Source organism: Phalacrocorax aristotelis, chromosome 23 (genome assembly GCF_949628215.1).
Source record: "Phalacrocorax aristotelis chromosome 23, bGulAri2.1, whole genome shotgun sequence".
Classification (NCBI taxonomy): domain Eukaryota; kingdom Metazoa; phylum Chordata; class Aves; order Suliformes; family Phalacrocoracidae; genus Phalacrocorax; species Phalacrocorax aristotelis.
In genome coordinates, this window is record NC_134298.1 from 6,477,013 (window position 1) to 6,493,019 (window position 16,007).

Below are 16,007 nucleotides of genomic sequence, written 5' to 3' on the forward strand. Positions count from 1 at the left end.
GGGTGTGTGTCAGGGAGCCGGGGGGGGCGGGGGCGCAGAAGGGAGGCTGTGCTGGGGGCTCAGGACAGGGTGAGGATCAGGTGTGCAGTGGGGTGGGTATGGGGTACACTGAGGGGGGCTTGGGGCACACTGCAGGGGGGGGAAACAGGGTGGGCATGGGGCGAGAGCAGGGTGGGAAGTGGGGTGCAGGAGAGGGGGTGTGTGGGGCACACCATGGCGTGACAGCAAGGGAATGGGGTACTCGGGGGGGTGCCCATGGGGCAGGGAAGGGGTGCGGGGGGAGCGAGAGCCAGGCACGGCACAGGTTGAACTCAGTTTTATTCACATCCCACAGCACACTCAGGCAATGGGGGGGGCCTGCATTCCCCCCCCCCGGGGGGGGGGCACAGACCCTCTGGCACAAGGGGGGGCGCCCCCAGCCCCAAGGCACTGCTCCAGCCCCCCCCCCACATTACACCCCCTCTGCAAAAGCCAGCCAGCAGGTCTGAGCAAGGCCCCCCCCACCATGCACACAGGGGCCCCCCCCGGCCACCCACGTCCCCCCACTGGCACTGTGGGCCCCAACAGCAGTTGCCACCTCACGGCTGCCGGGCTCCACGGCAGGGAGGGCCCCCGGCTCAGCACCAGCAGCCGGGGGGGGCACCGGGGGGGGCTCAGCTGCCCTTGGCCCCTGTGCAACCAGCAACGGGGGTGCCCAGCCCCCCTGCACCCCGGGGAGGGGAGACGGGGGACACGGGGGTGTGTGGAGGGAAAAGCAAACCTCAGAAGGCAACCGGGGGAAGGAGTCCGTGGCCGGGGGGGGCCGGGGGTTCACTTGGCACAGGGCAGGGCAGGACCCTGGGGGGGTGCGAAGGGCCGCACTCCCCCCCCGGCAGCTCTAGTCGGCTTTGAAGAGGTCGGAGTTGGCCTTCAGGAGGTAGAGGCTGTCGTCCACCAGGAAACTGTGGAGAGGGAGAAGTGGGGGCTGGGGGGGGGGGGGGCCAAGGGGGGGCTTGGTTCCACAGCCCCATGGCCTCAGGGGAGGCCCCCTTGGGCTGTCAGTGCTGGGTGGGAAGGCAGGGGATCGGGGGAGCCCTAAACCCCCCCACTGAGCACAGCCACACCCCAGGGCTCCTGGGGAGCAGCAGCGGCGTCCCTCCAGCACCACACAGGCAATAATGGGGCCCCCAGCACCCCAATTTCAAGAGGGGGGCACTGTACCTCCCATGGGCAAGAGAAGGGGGCACCAGCACCCCACTTTCAGGATGGGAGCACTAAGAATCTCACAGACAAAAGGGGGGACATTAGCACCTTGGTTTCAGGAGGCACCCAGCACCCTGTGGGCAAGAGTGGGGTCCCCAGCACCTCGGTTTCAAGGGTGGGACTCACAGCATCCCATGGGAAGCAGAGGGGCCTCCAGCACCCCAGTTTCAAAAGAGGGGCACCCAGCACACCATGAGAAGCAGAGGGGCCTCCAGCACCCCGGTTTCAAAAGAGGGGCACCCAGCACACCATGGGAAGCAGAGGGGCCTCCAGCACCCCAGTTTCAAAAGAGGGGCACCCAGCACACCATGAGAAGCAGAGGGGCCTCCAGCACCCCGGTTTCAAAAGAGGGGCACCCAGCACACCATGGGAAGCAGAGGGGCCTCCAGCACCCCAGTTTCAAGAGAAGGGCACTCAGCACCCTGTGGGAGAGACTAGGGCCCCCAGCACTCCTATTTTAAGAGGGGGCCCCCAGCACCCTGCAGAGAAGGGGTGCTGCTCCGCGCAGAGGGGTGCGAGGGAGGGGGGCACTGACCTGTAGAAGAGGACGTTGAGGGGGATGGTGCCGATGTGCCAGAGCGCGTGGGCGTCCAGCACCCAGAAGAGGGGTGGGAAGTCGAGGAGCTCCAGCAGCGCCAGCGCCTGCAGCAGCAGCACCACGGCCGCGCACTTCCAGACGTGGGGCAGGCGCGGGCGGTTCCGCAGGCACCACCGCAGCCACCACGCCAGGTTGAGGAGCCCTGGGGAAAGCGGTGGGGGGGCACAGGGAGAGGGGAGCACCCACCCGTGGGTACGTCCCCCCCCTCACCCGGCTCCAGCCCCCCTGGTCCCAGCCTCACCGATCGCTGCATTCGCAGCCATGTTGTAGCCGTAGTCAAAGCGGACGAGGGTCAGGTAGGAGATGTGGCAGGCGAGGAAGAGGAGGAGGAAGGCCCTGAAGATGCTGATTAAGGCTGGCCGCTGCAGCCCCACCGTCCTGGGGGGAGGGGGGGCGAGGAGGAGGAGGAGGAAGGGGTCGCTCACAGCCCCCGAGGACCGGCCACCGCCGGTGTCCCCAGCGCCCTGCCCCACGGCTCGGTGGCCCACGGCGCTGGCAGGGCTCACCTGACGCAGCACAGGTACACGGAGTGCAGGACGACGGCCGAAGCGCAGAAATAGTCTAGTTTCTGTGGGGTCGGGGCAGGGTGAGCCACGCTGGCAGCTCGAGGGGGGCCAGGACACAGTGTGTCCCCCCACCAACCCCAAGCAGGGCTGAATGACAGGACCCCAGCACAGGTTTGGGGACAGAGGGCGACGATCACGCTGGCTCTGAGGGTGCCACTCACCTCCGTCACAGCCGTGTCCCTCGTGTGGAAGACGGTGGACCAGAACCAGGCGTTTAAGGAGACCTGTGGGAGAGGTGGCGTGAGAGGTGGGAAGCTGGCGTGTGCGGGGGGGAGCAGCAGCACGGCCCCCGCCGCCAGATAAGTGCCAGCTCCCTGCCTGGGTCACGTTCCTCCCCCCTCGGCAGCTCATCAGCCTCATTAGGGAAGACGAGCGCCCCGAAAAAAATGGATGCAGAGGTGGTGGCGGCCGGGGCAGTGGCAGCAGCTGGAGCTGTGCGGGGTTTGCTGATCAGCTGGTTATCGAAAAGCCCTCGAGACGCCACGCTCTGGCAGGGGATGCCCGGGAAGCGCTGCCACCCCCACCCCCCAAGCTCCCCCGTCATCCCTGCGACTAGAGGAGACCACAGGGGCTGCAAGAAGACCCCCAGATAGAGCAGCGAGGACACAGGGTGCAGCACAGCCCCCCCCCAGGGAGAGGAATGGCAGGGTCACGGCTCACCCAGGCGAAGGCGACGCAGGTGGGGTACATGGGGGAGGCTGGGGGGACGGCGGCTTTGTAGCGCAGCAGCATGATGAAGCTGGCCAGGCCATTGAGGAAGGAGGCGAAGGCGGAGGCCGGCTCCTGGAAGAACAGGAACCGGGAGAAGGGCCACTGGAACGGAGAGCGGCGGTGTCAGCGGGCGGATGGGGACCCCGGGCCCCACCCTTTTCCACCCCCCGCCCCCCTGCCCTCACCTTGCCGTGGAACTGGGGCACCCGGTGGCCGCCCTGGACGTAGAGCCGCACCGTCAGCCACATGCACTCGTACTTGCAGTCGTCGCGGCAGGTCCAGCCTGCGGCCGGGGAGACGAAGCGGCGGGAGGGGGGCGGCCGGCACGGCCCCCTGAGTCCCTCCCAGTATGGACCATTAAGCTGCATGGTCAGACCATAACGGGAGCTGGGAGGGCCAGGACCCAGCATGGATGAGGGGGAGCCGGGGGGGTTCAGCCTGCACTGCTGGCGACCCCCTCCCGCTGTGCTGGGTGCAGGCAGGACACCTGGGCCTTCTCCAAGTGGATCCCAGCACTTCCCAGTACAGCCCAGTGTCCCCCAAAATGGTCCAGTGACTCTCTAAATGGACCAACGGAGGCCAGCATCTCCCCCACCAAAGTCCAGCGGCCCCCCCGTATGGCTTGGTGTCCCCCCAGAATGGCCCAGCACAGCCCAATACCCCCCTACAAAGCCCAGTGCTCCCCAGCATGATCCCCGAACGGCTCAATAGCCACCAGCACAGCCCAGTGTCCACCAGTACAGCCCAAGTACCTCCCAACGCAGCCCCAGCACAGCCCAGTGACCCCCAGTATAGAACTGGCATAGCCCAGTGCCCCCCAGTACGGCCCAGTGCCCCCCAGTACGGCCCCACGCCGCGGCCCCGGCCGCCCAGACACCCAGTGAGGTGGGCGTGGTCTCTGCTAGGGGGGTGGCCTCCGAGTGGGCGCGGCCTCCCCGAGGGGCGGGGTCTGCCGGTCGTGAGGGCGTGTCCCAGCGCGGCAGCCAATGGGCGCGCGGGGGGCGGTACCTGTCAGGCCCATGTAGAGCGGCTGGCGGGCGCGGAAGTGCCGCAGCGCAGCCCCCGAGCAGTTCTGCCGCTCGCAGCGGCCCAGGCACTCGCGGTACAGCGGCTCCCGGTCCCCCTGCGAGCCCCGGGCCGGGCCCGGCGCCGCCGCTGCCCCCAACAGCAGCAGCAGCGCGGCCCGCACCGCGCCGCCGGCCGCCATCGCCGCCCGGCCCGGCCTCGCCGCTTCCGGCCCACCCCGGAAACGGGGGCGGGCGCAGGGCACCATGGGATATAACGCCTCCGCCGAGCCGTGGGGATGATGGGATACAGTCCCCCAGGGCGAGAGGCTCATGGGATATATCCCCCGCCTCGGGCGCCCTCCGCAGAGGCCTATGGGATATATCCCCCCGCTAATACACAGCGTGTCCTGGGGGCTGCGGGGACCCCGGTGTCCCGTGGGGCTCGGGGATAGCGTGGCCTGGTCTGACCTCGCCTCGGGGGCTGCGCAGGCCCTGGCCAAGGGGGCCGTGGGGCGAGGATCCCCGAGGCGGCCGCTCTCCCGTGGGGTGCTGCTGGCTGGGGATGGGGGGGACATGCTGTCCCCGGCCCCACTGTGACCTTCCCCGCGGGTGGCGGTGACCGGGCGCGTCACCCACGGAGCTGTCATTGCTGGGCGGACGGGGGGTCCCGGCCCCCCGGCACTGGGGGCCACTTCTCTGGCCCAGCCGGGTACCGGCTTCTCCCTCGGGGGCTGCACGTGGCCACGCGTGGAAAAGCATGGGATGGGGCGCCCGATGGGGCCGGGGGATCCCGGTCCCCCGCCGCGGTCGCTCCTGGCTGCGACGCCCCGCTCTGTGCGGCCAGGGGGTCCAGGCGGAGCTGGCAGTGCACGGGGTCCCCATCGCGGGCTGTGACGCTCCCGGGGGACCCCGTCTCCCGACCCCCCACCCCCACCCCCCCGTGCACCCAGGGCAGCAGGTAAAGGTGCAGCAGCAGCTTGTGCTCAGGGTGGGGGTCAGTTGCCAGCTCTGGGCTACCTCACTGGGGACCCCATCGAATGCCGCTGGGTTGTCCCCGTGGCCTGTCCTGTCCCCGGCCCCCAGGACCATTCCTGGGTGTCAGCCCTGTCCCCCCACCCCCTGGGACTCTTCTCCCCCCCCCCGCTCCTGGGGGTGGCATTACTGTCCCCCTTCCCCTGCACCGGGGACGGTCACAGCCCCAGTGGGGCAGGTGAGAGGACAGGGATGGGGCTGCCCCACATCCCATTCAGGTGACGCCACGGCCAAGCCTCCGCCCCCCCTCCCTGCAGCCGGTGCAGCCCCCCCCCACCCCGGGCCAGCGGGACACCGGGAAGGGGGGGCGGACCCCAGCTCCGGAGCTGGGTGGGGGGGGCGGGTCCCGGTGCTCACGGGGGATGGGGGCGGTCCGTGGGTTGGCGGGGGGGGGGTGGGTGTCCGGGGTGGCGGGGGCGGCGGGAGCGCGCCCTTGCCCGGGGCCGGGAGCGCGGCGCGGCCCCGCGAGGCGGAGCCCGGGAGCGGCGGGAGGCGGCGGCTCCGCACCGCAAACTTTCCCGGAGCGGCCGGCGGGGCCATGGGCCGCGGCCCGCGCTGAGCACCATGATCCCCGCCGGGGGCTGCCTCTGCGCCGGGCTGCTGCTCGCCGCCCTCTGCCCCGCCGCCGCCGCCGAAGGTGGGTCCGACCGCACCGGGACACCGGGGGGCGGGGGGGACACCGGGCCCCGGGAGCGTCCCCTTGGTGGCGTCGGGACTTTGAGAAAAGTTTTGCACCGGAGCGACCGGCACCGGGACGGGACCGGGGAGCACCGGGGGGGAGCGGGAGGGCGCCGGGCTGCGGGGTCCGGCGTGCCCCGTTCGGTTGAAAGTGTCGGGACCGTCCCGTTCCCCCCCCCCCCAGCCCCCCCGGTCCTTCCCCGATCCGCCCCTTCTCCGGTGCCCCCTCGGTCCCCCCCCCCCCCCCGGTTCTCCCCTCCGCGGGCAGCGCGCCCCCGGCGGCCCCGCGCCGCGGTCGCCCGCAGGGGTTGGGGGCCGGACTGGGCTGAACTGGGAGGCGCTGGGCCGGACGGGGCTGCCCTGCCCGCTTAGCCCCGGCTCCCCCCCGCCACGAGCGGGACGAGCCCCGGGGCCGCTGCCCCGGGAGGAGTTTGGGGGACCCGGTGCCGCCCGAAGCGGGGACCCCCCCACCCCCAGCTGCAGCCGCTCCCAGGGCTCCGGTAACGCCCGGGGAAGCTGGGACAGGGGGGACACCCCCACTTCCCTGTGTTCCCTCCCAGAGCCGCGGGGAGGTTTCAGGGTGCAGGCAGGGAGCCGCGGGGTGCTGGGGCAGGCGCGGTGCCCCACGGAGCGGGTGGCTGGGTGGGTGGGTGGGTGCGTCCCCGTCGCTCCCATGCACATTCCCGACGTGCCGCACCCTGCCCAGCCCGGGAGAACGGCCGGGGAGGGAGCGGGAGCAGCCCGGGCAGGAGCCCAGGCCTCGGCCGGGCACACAGGGATAGGGCTGGCAGGGGACGGGGACCCCAGGAGACGGGGCTGGTGGCCCCAAGTTGGGCATCAGCAGCCCCAAAAGCAACCAGCAGGGTTTGCCCCACTGCCTGCTCCGGGCCTGTCTGCTGCCTCCATCCAGCTCCATGTTGGGGGGCAGGTCTGGCACTGGGCAGCTGAGCCGGTGCGGGGTCATGGGGCAGGGACGTGGGGACTTGCTGGGTGCCCTCTGCTCCCAGCACCCCACAGCTCACCCCACTCAGAGGGTCTGTGCTGGAGGAGCTCCCCCAGCTCTGGGTGGGGGACAGACTGGTGTGTCCCCACAGTCCCAACCCCGTCCCTGGGGCCGGATGCTGGCTGGGAGGGGATGGCCAGCAGCCCTCGTTTGGGGAAACCAGAGCCAGGGCAGCCCGGTGGGAACGTGGCCGATGGGCTTTGCCGGATGCCTCGGTGGCTGCCTGCGGGCAGACAGGGCGATCGCGGTGGCACTGCCTGCCGGAGCAAGCCAGGCAGAGCGGATCAGTGACTGCCCTTCCCGCCGACCGACCAGGGACCGGGAGGAGCAGGCAGGGCCGAAGCCCACGGGACGGAGCCGGAATCCTACCAGGATCTGGCCCTGCCACCACCGCTCGCCCGCGCCGCCTGCCCTTCACCCTGGGAAAGCCCGTGGCTGCCTCTGCCCGCGCCACGGGGCAGGTGGAGGGCAGACCTTGAGCTTTGGCCGCCCGCCACGATGGTGCAGTTTTCTCCTGGGGGGGACGGGGGGACCCTCCACTGCACAGCTGAGGCCACCACGGTGGGGTGAGAGCTGAACCCCATACTTACGGGGCCTTCCCCCTTGCTGGCCATGTCCAGGGAGGGTCCCCCTGGCTCAGCGGCCCTGGAGCAGGCAGAGGAGGTGCTGCCAGCCTGGTCCCCCAGTCATGAGGCCGTGCAGGCAGCTGCAGGCACCGGGGGCTGTCACTCAGTCGCGGTGTGGCTGGCAGCCCCCTCCAGCCGGGGACCAGGACGCCAAACCCCTGGCCTGGGCAGAGGGCAGGGCACGGCTGCCTGACCCTCGTGTGCCTCGGCGTCCCCCTGGCCCGTGACTGGGCAGGGGACATTGGTGGCTGCGGGCTGGTGGCACTGGGGCTGTGCCAGGGCGGTGGCAGCATTGGTGCTGGAGCTGTGCCGGGGTCGGTGTCGGAGCCAGGCTGGGGTTTGGTGTGGGGAGGGTCGTCCCGGCGTGGTGGTGGGGCGCCGGGGGCTGCGGGCGCGCCAGGGCTGGGCCGTGCCCGCCAGCCCTGCGTCACCGCTGCTCCCCAAACACGCCCGACCTGAAAAGGCGGTTCCTGCCGGGAGCAGGCGGCCGGGGGCCCCGTGCCACCCGCTGCCGTGACTCACCCACCCGGCCCAGGGCCCAGAGCGGGCTCCCGCGCCCCCCACCCTGCGCCCCCTGCCCGCCCCGATGCCGCGGGGATGGTCCCGCGGCCAACAGCCCCCCACGGGATGGGGCCGGCTGGGCTCCGGCAGCCGTCGCTGCTCAACAATTGGGTCTTGTCTCGGCATGGCCCCCCCGCCGGCGTGGGCAGAGCATTCCTGCCTGCAGCCCCCGCTCCGGCCCCCGGCACGGCTTGGTCAGGTCCGTGGGTCCCAGCCTGGCCCCCAGCAGCACCCAACGCCCACTGCGGGCACGGGGCAACATCGGCCCCCATCTGTCCCTCGTGTGGGGCTGGGGCCGGGTGCCAAAGCGGGAGCAGCTGTGCCGCGTGCCGGGATGGGAGCCGGGGGAGCAGCGATCCAGGAAGCCCATCGGAAGCTGTTGGGAGCAGCCCCGGAGATAAATGTCCACCGCCGGATCCGCGGCATTTCCTGCGGAGGCCGGTGCCGCCGGTGGCTCGGTTTCCCGCGGGGGTGAGGCTGGGTCGGGTGAAGGGACCCGCTGAGCTCCCGCTCCATCCCTGCAGTGTGCACGGGGACCGACATGAAGCTGCTGCGTCCCTCCAGCCCTGAGAGCCACTACGAGACCCTGAGGCACCTCTACCAGGGCTGCCAGGTGGTGCAGGGCAACCTGGAGCTCACCTACCTGCCCCCCAACGCTGACACCACCTTCCTCAAGGTGTGTAGGGTGGGAAACACCCCGGGGGAAGAACTTTGGGGGTCTGGCTGACCCGTCACCCCTGTCCTCCCGTCCCCAGGACATCAAGGAGGTGCAGGGCTACGTGCTGATCGCGGAGAACCAAGTGAGCCATCTGGAGCTGCAGAGCCTGCGCATCATCCGGGGGACGCAGCTCTTCCAGGAGCGTTACGCCCTGGCCGTGGTGGGCAATGCCGGCCCCACCGGCACGCCGGGGCTGCGCCAGCTCGGCATGCGGCACCTCACAGGTCAGGCACCCCTCCCCAGGGTGGACGCTCCCTGCGTGGGGTGCTCAGGGCTGTAGGGAGCTGCTCCAGGGGGCTGCAGGGTCCTGCCTGGGCTGGGTGTCACCATGGGGTGGCAGGTCCCTGCCCACAACTGGGTGGGCCCCTGGGGCTCCAGGTCCCCGCCCAGGGCTGGGAGGCCCCATGGGGCTGCAAGCCCCCCTGTCCCTGTGCTGACCCCCTCCCCAACCTGTCCCCACACAGAGATCCTGAAGGGAGGGGTGCGCATCGAGGGGAACCCCCAGCTCTGCTTCCAGGAGACCATCCTCTGGTCTGACATCTTCCACCGGCACAATGAGTTCCGTGAAGAGACCTGGGTGGAAAGCACCCGCACCCGCAGCTGTGAGCATCGGGACCCCGGCCGGGGGCAGTGGGTTGTACCCAGGGAGGGGGCCCGGGGGTTGGCAGCCCCCATGACATCGCCCGCTCATGGCTTCCGCCGGTGCAGGTCCCGATTGCCAGGCGCTGTGTGCCGAGGGGCACTGCTGGGGCGAGGGGCCGCAGGACTGCCAGACGCGTGAGTACGGGGCCTGCAGCCAGCTCTGCCCCATCCCGAGACCCCCAAAGCCCCTGACCTGCGAGACCCCCCACCTTGCTCCGCATGTCCCTGCCCCATTGACCCCTACTTGCCACCTAAATCCTGGCCCCAGAGACACCTGAACCTTCCACTTGCCCCCCCATATTCCCCATGGGCTCTCCAGAATCCCTGCTCTGGAGGCCCCTACTTGTCACCCCCCAAATCCCTGTCCCATTGACTCCTACTTGGCACCCAAATTCCTGGCCCAGAAACCCCTAAAACCCCTGCCCTGGGGGCCTCTGTTTACCCCCTGCAAATCCCCGCCCTGGGGATCCCTGCTTGCCCCCATAGATCCCTGCCCCACTGCCCCCACTTGGCACCCAAATCCCCACCACAGGACCCTCCCCCAGATCCTGGCCCTGGGAATCCACCTACCCCCCAGCTCCTCATCCTGGGGACCCCCATGTCCCCTGGGGGGGGGAGAGCCATGAGGGTCCCTGTCCCCATCACGTCCCTCCGTCCCTCTACCAGTGACCAACAGCATCTGCCACGGGTGCCCGCGCTGCAAGGGCACGAAGCCGACCGACTGCTGCCACGAGCAGTGCGCCGCCGGCTGCACCGGCCCCAAGCACTCCGACTGCCTGGTGCGCACCGGGGACGGGGGGGGGTTCCCGGTGGCGGGGGGGAACACGCCGGGGTCTCACGCCAGCCGTTGTCCCTCCTCCCCAGGCGTGCCTGAACTTCAACCGGAGTGGGATCTGCGAGCTGCACTGTCCCCCCCTCGTCATCTACAACTCGGACACCTTCGAGTCGGTGCCCAACCGTGACGGGCGCTACACCTTCGGCGCCAGCTGCGTCAGCCAGTGTCCCTGTGAGTACCGTGCCGGCGGGGGGGTCCGGTGCTGAGCTGCAGGGGCCTTGACCGCCCCCCTCCCGCCTCACCCCGCCCCAGATAACTACCTCGCGACGGAGGTGGGGTCGTGCACCCTCGTGTGCCCCCAGAACAGCCAGGAGGTCACTGTCAACAACGTCCAGAAGTGCGAGAAGTGCAGCAAGCCCTGCCCGGAGGGTGAGCAGCCCCCCCCCACCCCTGGCGTCTGGGGGATGGGCCTGGGGACCCCTTAGGGGGGTGCTGGCCATGCCCTGGGCGGTGGGGTGGGGTCCCTCCATGGCTGGCAGCAGGGGAGCAGGGGTCCTGGCGGAGCACCCCAGCCCTGCTGTGCCCCCCCAGTGTGCTACGGGCTGGGAGTGGATTTTCTCAAGGGCGTCCGTGCCGTGAACGCCTCCAACATCCAGCACTTTGCTGGCTGCACCAAGATCTTCGGCAGCCTCGCCTTCCTGCCCGAGACCTTCGCCGGGTAAGCGCCCCCACCCTCTCCATCCCTGAGCCTGCAGGTGGCCTCTGGGACCCCCCACCCCCTCCAACCTCCCTCCCACCCCTGGCAGGGACCCCAGCACCAACACGCCGCCCCTGGACCCCAAACTGCTGCAGATCTTTGAGAGTCTGGAGGAGCTGACGGGTGAGAGCAGGGGGAGCTGGGGGGCTAAGGATTGTGGGGGGACACAGGGTAGTGACACTCAGCTCCCTGCAGGCTTCCTCTACATCGCTGCCTGGCCGCCCGGCTGGCAGGACCTGGGTGTCTTCCAAAACCTGCGGGTCATCCGGGGCCGCGTGCTGCACAAGTGAGCAGGGCAGGGACATCGGGGGGACATGGGGGTTGGGGGGGGGGCGGGCTGTGTCCGCGTACGCTCATCTGGCGGTGTCTCGGCAGCGGCGCCTACTCGCTGACGCTGCAGAACCTGACGGTGCAGGCGCTGGGGCTCCGCGCTCTGCAGGAGGTCAGCAGCGGGATGGTGCTCATCCACCACAACCCCCAGCTCTGCTTCCTTCAGAAGGTGCCCTGGGGCAGCATCTTCCGCAACCCCCGCCAGCACCTCTTCCAGACCCACAACAAGCCCCCCGAGCAGTGCGGTAAGCAGCACCCATGGGCGACGGGGCTGGGGGAGCTGGCAGACACCCCCCCCGCCCAGTTGCTCACAGTGTCCCCCTACAGAGAGCGAAGGGCTGGTCTGCTTCCACCTCTGCGCCCACGGGCACTGCTGGGGTCCCGGCCCGACCCAGTGCGTCACCTGCGAGCGGTTCCTGCGCGGCCAGGAGTGCGTCGCCTCCTGCAACCTCCTGGATGGGTAAGTGGTGAGCGCCAGGGACGGCAGGCAGAACTGCGGGGGGGGTGTGGGGGTGTGGGGGGGATGTCCAGGACCCCTTCCCCATGCCCACCCCATGGTCCGTTCACCCCGCAGAGCCATCCGGGAGCACGCCAACGGGACACGGTGCCTCCCCTGCCACCCCGAGTGCCAGCCCCAGAACGGCACCGAGACCTGCTTCGGATCGGTGAGGATGAGGAGGACACGGTGGGGTCAGGGGGGTGGCCCCGATGCCCGGGTCCCTCACACCCCACCCCCCCGCGCAGGAGGCGGACCAGTGTGTGGCTTGCGCCCACTACAAGGACGGGCAGCAGTGCGTGCGGCGCTGCCCCAGCGGTGTGAAGTCGGACACCTCCTTCGTGCCCATCTGGAAGTACCCAGACGAAGACGGCGTCTGCCAGCTCTGCCCCACCAACTGCACCCACTCGTGAGTCAGGGTGGGGGCGGGTCAGGTATGGGCAGGGGGTCATTTGGGGGGGGGGGGGCTCCTGACAGCGGGGCTGTTGCACACTGTCCCCCCAGGTGCACGATCCGGGACGAGGACGGCTGCCCTGTGGACCAGAAGCCAAGGTACGAGCACGGGTACCCTGCGCCACCCTGATCTGCACCCATCTGGGTGCTGGCGGGGGGCTCCTCCAGCCGGGACCCCCATCCTGTCAGCATCTCCACCCCCCCCCCACCCCGCTCACCTCCCGTCCCACAGCCAGGTGACATCCATCATTGCTGGCGTTGTGGGGGCTCTGCTGGTCGTCGTCCTCCTGCTCATCACCGTCGTCTGCGTCAAGCGCCGGCGGCAGCAGGAGCGGAAGCACACCATGCGGCGCCTGCTGCAGGAGACCGAGGTGGGGACACCGGGACTCACGGCTGTCCCCCCCAGTGCTGGGGGGGGTGTGCCCAAAGCCCGCCTCCCCTCCCACCCCCCTCACCCATCTGTGTCCCACAGCTGGTGGAGCCCCTGACGCCCAGCGGAGCCCTCCCCAACCAGGCCCAGATGCGGATCCTCAAGGAGACGGAGCTTAAAAAAGTGAAAGTCTTGGGCTCTGGTGCTTTCGGCACTGTTTATAAGGTGAGGGGAAGGGGGAGGTTCTGCAGGCGGGCTGGGACCCTCCCCGCTCTGCACCCCCTCACCTGTGTTCCCCACTCCCAGGGCATCTGGATCCCCGACGGGGAGAGCGTGAAGATCCCGGTGGCCATCAAGGTCTTGCGGGAGAACACCTCGCCCAAAGCCAACAAGGAGATCCTGGATGTGAGTGTGCCAGCCGTGCCGGTGGGCGAGTGGTGCTGGTGGCAGCCCCCACCCAGCCTGACCGTTCCCCCCCCAACCCTGCCCACAGGAGGCCTACGTGATGGCGGGGGTGGGCAGCCCCTACGTGTCCCGGCTGCTGGGCATCTGCCTGACCTCCACGGTGCAGCTGGTGACGCAGCTGATGCCCTACGGCTGCCTCCTGGACTACGTGCGGGAGAACAAGGACCGCATCGGCTCGCAGGACCTCCTCAACTGGTGTGTGCAGATCGCCAAGGTAGGACGGGGGTCTGGGGGGACCTGGGGGGGACACACGGCAGGGGCTGGGGCTGGCCTGACACGTGCTGCCCCCAGGGGATGAGTTACCTGGAGGAGGTGCGGCTGGTGCACCGGGACCTGGCCGCTCGCAACGTCCTTGTCAAGAGCCCCAACCACGTCAAGATCACTGACTTCGGGCTGGCCCGGCTGCTCGACATTGATGAGACCGAGTACCACGCTGATGGTGGCAAGGTGGGGTGTGGGGATATGGGGACCACAATGACCCCTCAGGGCCAGCCAGAGCCCTCCCCCAGTCCTGCTCACCTCTCCATCCTCCTCGTCCCAGGTCCCCATCAAGTGGATGGCGCTGGAGTCCATCCTCCGCCGGCGCTTCACACACCAGAGCGATGTCTGGAGCTATGGTAGGTCAGGGCGGCCACAACCCCGGGCTCAGCGCCGGTGCTGGGTGCGCAGGGGAGCCCGGGACACCGCTCACTCCTGTCCCTGTCCCCCCAGGTGTCACCGTGTGGGAGCTGATGACCTTCGGGGCGAAGCCCTACGATGGGATCCCCGCCCGGGAGATCCCCGATCTGCTGGAGAAGGGCGAGAGGCTGCCGCAGCCGCCCATCTGCACCATCGACGTCTACATGATCATGGTGAAATGTACGGGTTGGGGACAAGGACACGGCACGGGGTCGGGGCGCTGTGGTGGCACCTCGCTCCCAGCCCTGACGATGCCCGGCTCTGCCCCAGGCTGGATGATCGACTCCGAGTGCCGGCCCAAGTTTCGGGAGCTGGTCACCGAATTCTCCCGCATGGCCCGGGACCCCCAGCGCTTTGTGGTCATCCAGGTACGTGGGTCCCTGGTGGTCCTGTCCGGCCCCCCCTGCCAGCACCCCGGTGTGGGCACTGACCGCTGCCCTCGCACCCCCAGAACGACATGGTCGGGCTGCCTGGCTCCATCGACAGCACCTTCTACCGAGCCCTGCTTGAGGAGGAGGACATGGACGACCTGGTGGACGCTGAGGAGTATCTGGTCCCTCACCAGGGCTTCTTCAGCGCCGAGACCTCCACCACCTACCGCAGCCGCATATCCTCCACACGGGTAGGTGGGCTTGGGGGGGGGGGGAGGGCCAGGCAGGAGCCCGCCCCGTCCTGGCAGAGGTGTGCCAGGGCAGCCTAGGCTGCAGCCACAGCTGTGCCAGGGGGGTGTGGGGTGCAAAGCCCCCTCCCCATGCTGCCTGGCGACCCTGTCTGTGGGCACTGGGACTGGCTGCAGCCCTCGGTGTGGGCTGCAAGCACCCGACTCCATGCCCTCTCCTACACCCAGAGCACAGCGGAGACCCCGGCTGACGTGGAGGAGGGTGGGGGCTTGGCTGCCTTCCCCTTCCCCCCCCAGGGCCTGGCGGAGGGGCCAGAGGGCCCCGTGCCGGAGGTGCTGGAGGGGGATGGTGGGGCCAAGGTGGCCCTGCAGAGTCCAGCAGTGCGGGAGCCCGGCACCCTGCCGCGGTACAGCGAGGACCCCACCGGGCTGGCGGCCGAGGAGAACGAGGGCCTGGACCCCGAGGGCTTCACTGCACCAGCCCCCCGCACAACCATGCCAGGTAGGGAGGGGGTGGCTGAGTGTACAACCTGGGGGCTGCCCACCCACCCTGTCACCCAGCCACGGTGGTCCCTAATGCATCCTTTGTCCCTGCAGAGTATGTGAACCAGGCTGAGGAGCGGCCGTCCCCGCCCCGGCACCCCCACGCACCCCCGTCCCCGCCGGACAAGCCCAAGGGGCACCAGGGGAAGAATGGGCTCATCAAGGAAGCTAAGCACTCCTTCCCGGGGCCCTTCGGCCATGCCGTGGAGAACCCCGAGTACCTGGCGCCCCCCGGCCCACCTGCCCCCTTCAGCCAGGCCTTCGACAACCCCTACTACTGGAACCAGGACCCTCCCAAGGCCGGCGGCCCCAAGGGTGGCCCCGGCCCGACGCCGACGGCCGAGAACCCTGAGTACCTCGGCCTGGCTGGCCCCGACAATGCAGCTGCATAGGGCCGGGCTGTGGAGAGCCCCCCACCCACACACTTCGCCGAGGCAGCTTGGGGAGGGACGGCACAGTGAGCTGTGGACACACGGGGCCGTGCTAATGCTGCAGGGTGACACTGGCCACGGAGGGCTGGGAGAGCCCAGGATGCTGTGGGACAGCGTGGCAGCGCACATGGGGACAGAGAGGGGGGGTCACCCTTCGTGAAGGTGTTCCTCTGGGCTCCCCCCATGGAGCTGGGCATTGGCGGGGGTGACCCACAACCTGCTGAGCCAGACGGTGCTCAGACTGTGACCAGGAGCAGCCCGGGGAGCTCGGCCCCAACATGGCCCAGAGAAGGACAGCCTGCCACCATCACCCCAAAGGCTCCTCCGCCACCACCCACCTCTGCAGGGATGTCCCAGTAACGGCTCATCCCGTGAACCTCGCCGCCACCCTCCCCGCCCAGCGCCCCTGCCGCGCCGGGACACACGGACTTGCACTGAGAGCAGGCGGACACCGGGCCCACGCCCCGGCTCCTCCTGGATTCTTTTGAAGCCGACTGTATCGCACCGAGATGTATATTTGATAATTGTACATTGGATTTTTTTTTTTTCTACTCCCCTTGTCTGTGTGGTTCCCCTCCTCTATCACAGGGGAGCCAGCTCCTCCCCGGCACCAGCGTGTCTCTCCTCTCCTCAGCTGCCACCACTCGCGGAGGCAGCAAAGGGCAGGATCTGCTTAACCAGAGGGTAAAAGTCCTAACCCTGCCTG

The 16,007-nt window shown here is 69.7% G+C and overlaps 2 protein-coding genes across 3 annotated transcripts; one reads left to right on the forward strand and one right to left on the reverse strand.

Moving 5' to 3' along the window:
- Positions 1–300: 300 nt before the first annotated feature.
- Positions 301–4,377, reverse strand: PGAP3 (post-GPI attachment to proteins phospholipase 3). Of its 2 annotated transcripts, none has more exons than XM_075116807.1 (8): positions 4,126–4,377; positions 3,303–3,400; positions 3,067–3,189; positions 2,568–2,630; positions 2,347–2,408; positions 2,082–2,218; positions 1,778–1,982; positions 301–941 (listed from the first exon to the last, which is right to left on the reverse strand). In XM_075116807.1, exons 1-8 carry the CDS (start codon positions 4,322–4,324, stop codon positions 878–880), a joined length of 951 nt encoding a protein of 316 aa, XP_074972908.1. In that variant the 5' UTR covers positions 4,325–4,377; the 3' UTR covers positions 301–877. The 2 variants fall into 2 exon arrangements, with proteins under 2 accessions (XP_074972908.1, XP_074972907.1); XM_075116806.1 differs by having other exon boundaries at positions 3,067–3,219; positions 4,126–4,376.
- A 1,224-nt stretch (positions 4,378–5,601) lies between these two features.
- Positions 5,602–15,852, forward strand: ERBB2 (erb-b2 receptor tyrosine kinase 2). The gene is made up of 27 exons (XM_075116554.1): positions 5,602–5,793; positions 8,549–8,700; positions 8,780–8,966; positions 9,207–9,344; positions 9,451–9,519; positions 10,051–10,163; positions 10,249–10,390; positions 10,472–10,588; positions 10,751–10,877; positions 10,966–11,039; positions 11,112–11,202; positions 11,292–11,491; positions 11,574–11,706; positions 11,821–11,911; positions 11,991–12,151; positions 12,247–12,294; positions 12,428–12,566; positions 12,668–12,790; positions 12,872–12,970; positions 13,059–13,244; positions 13,322–13,477; positions 13,572–13,647; positions 13,742–13,888; positions 13,979–14,076; positions 14,160–14,330; positions 14,556–14,829; positions 14,925–15,852. Exons 1-27 carry the CDS (start codon positions 5,721–5,723, stop codon positions 15,260–15,262), a joined length of 3,723 nt encoding a protein of 1,240 aa, XP_074972655.1. The 5' UTR covers positions 5,602–5,720; the 3' UTR covers positions 15,263–15,852.
- The last annotated feature ends 155 nt before the right edge of the window (positions 15,853–16,007 follow it).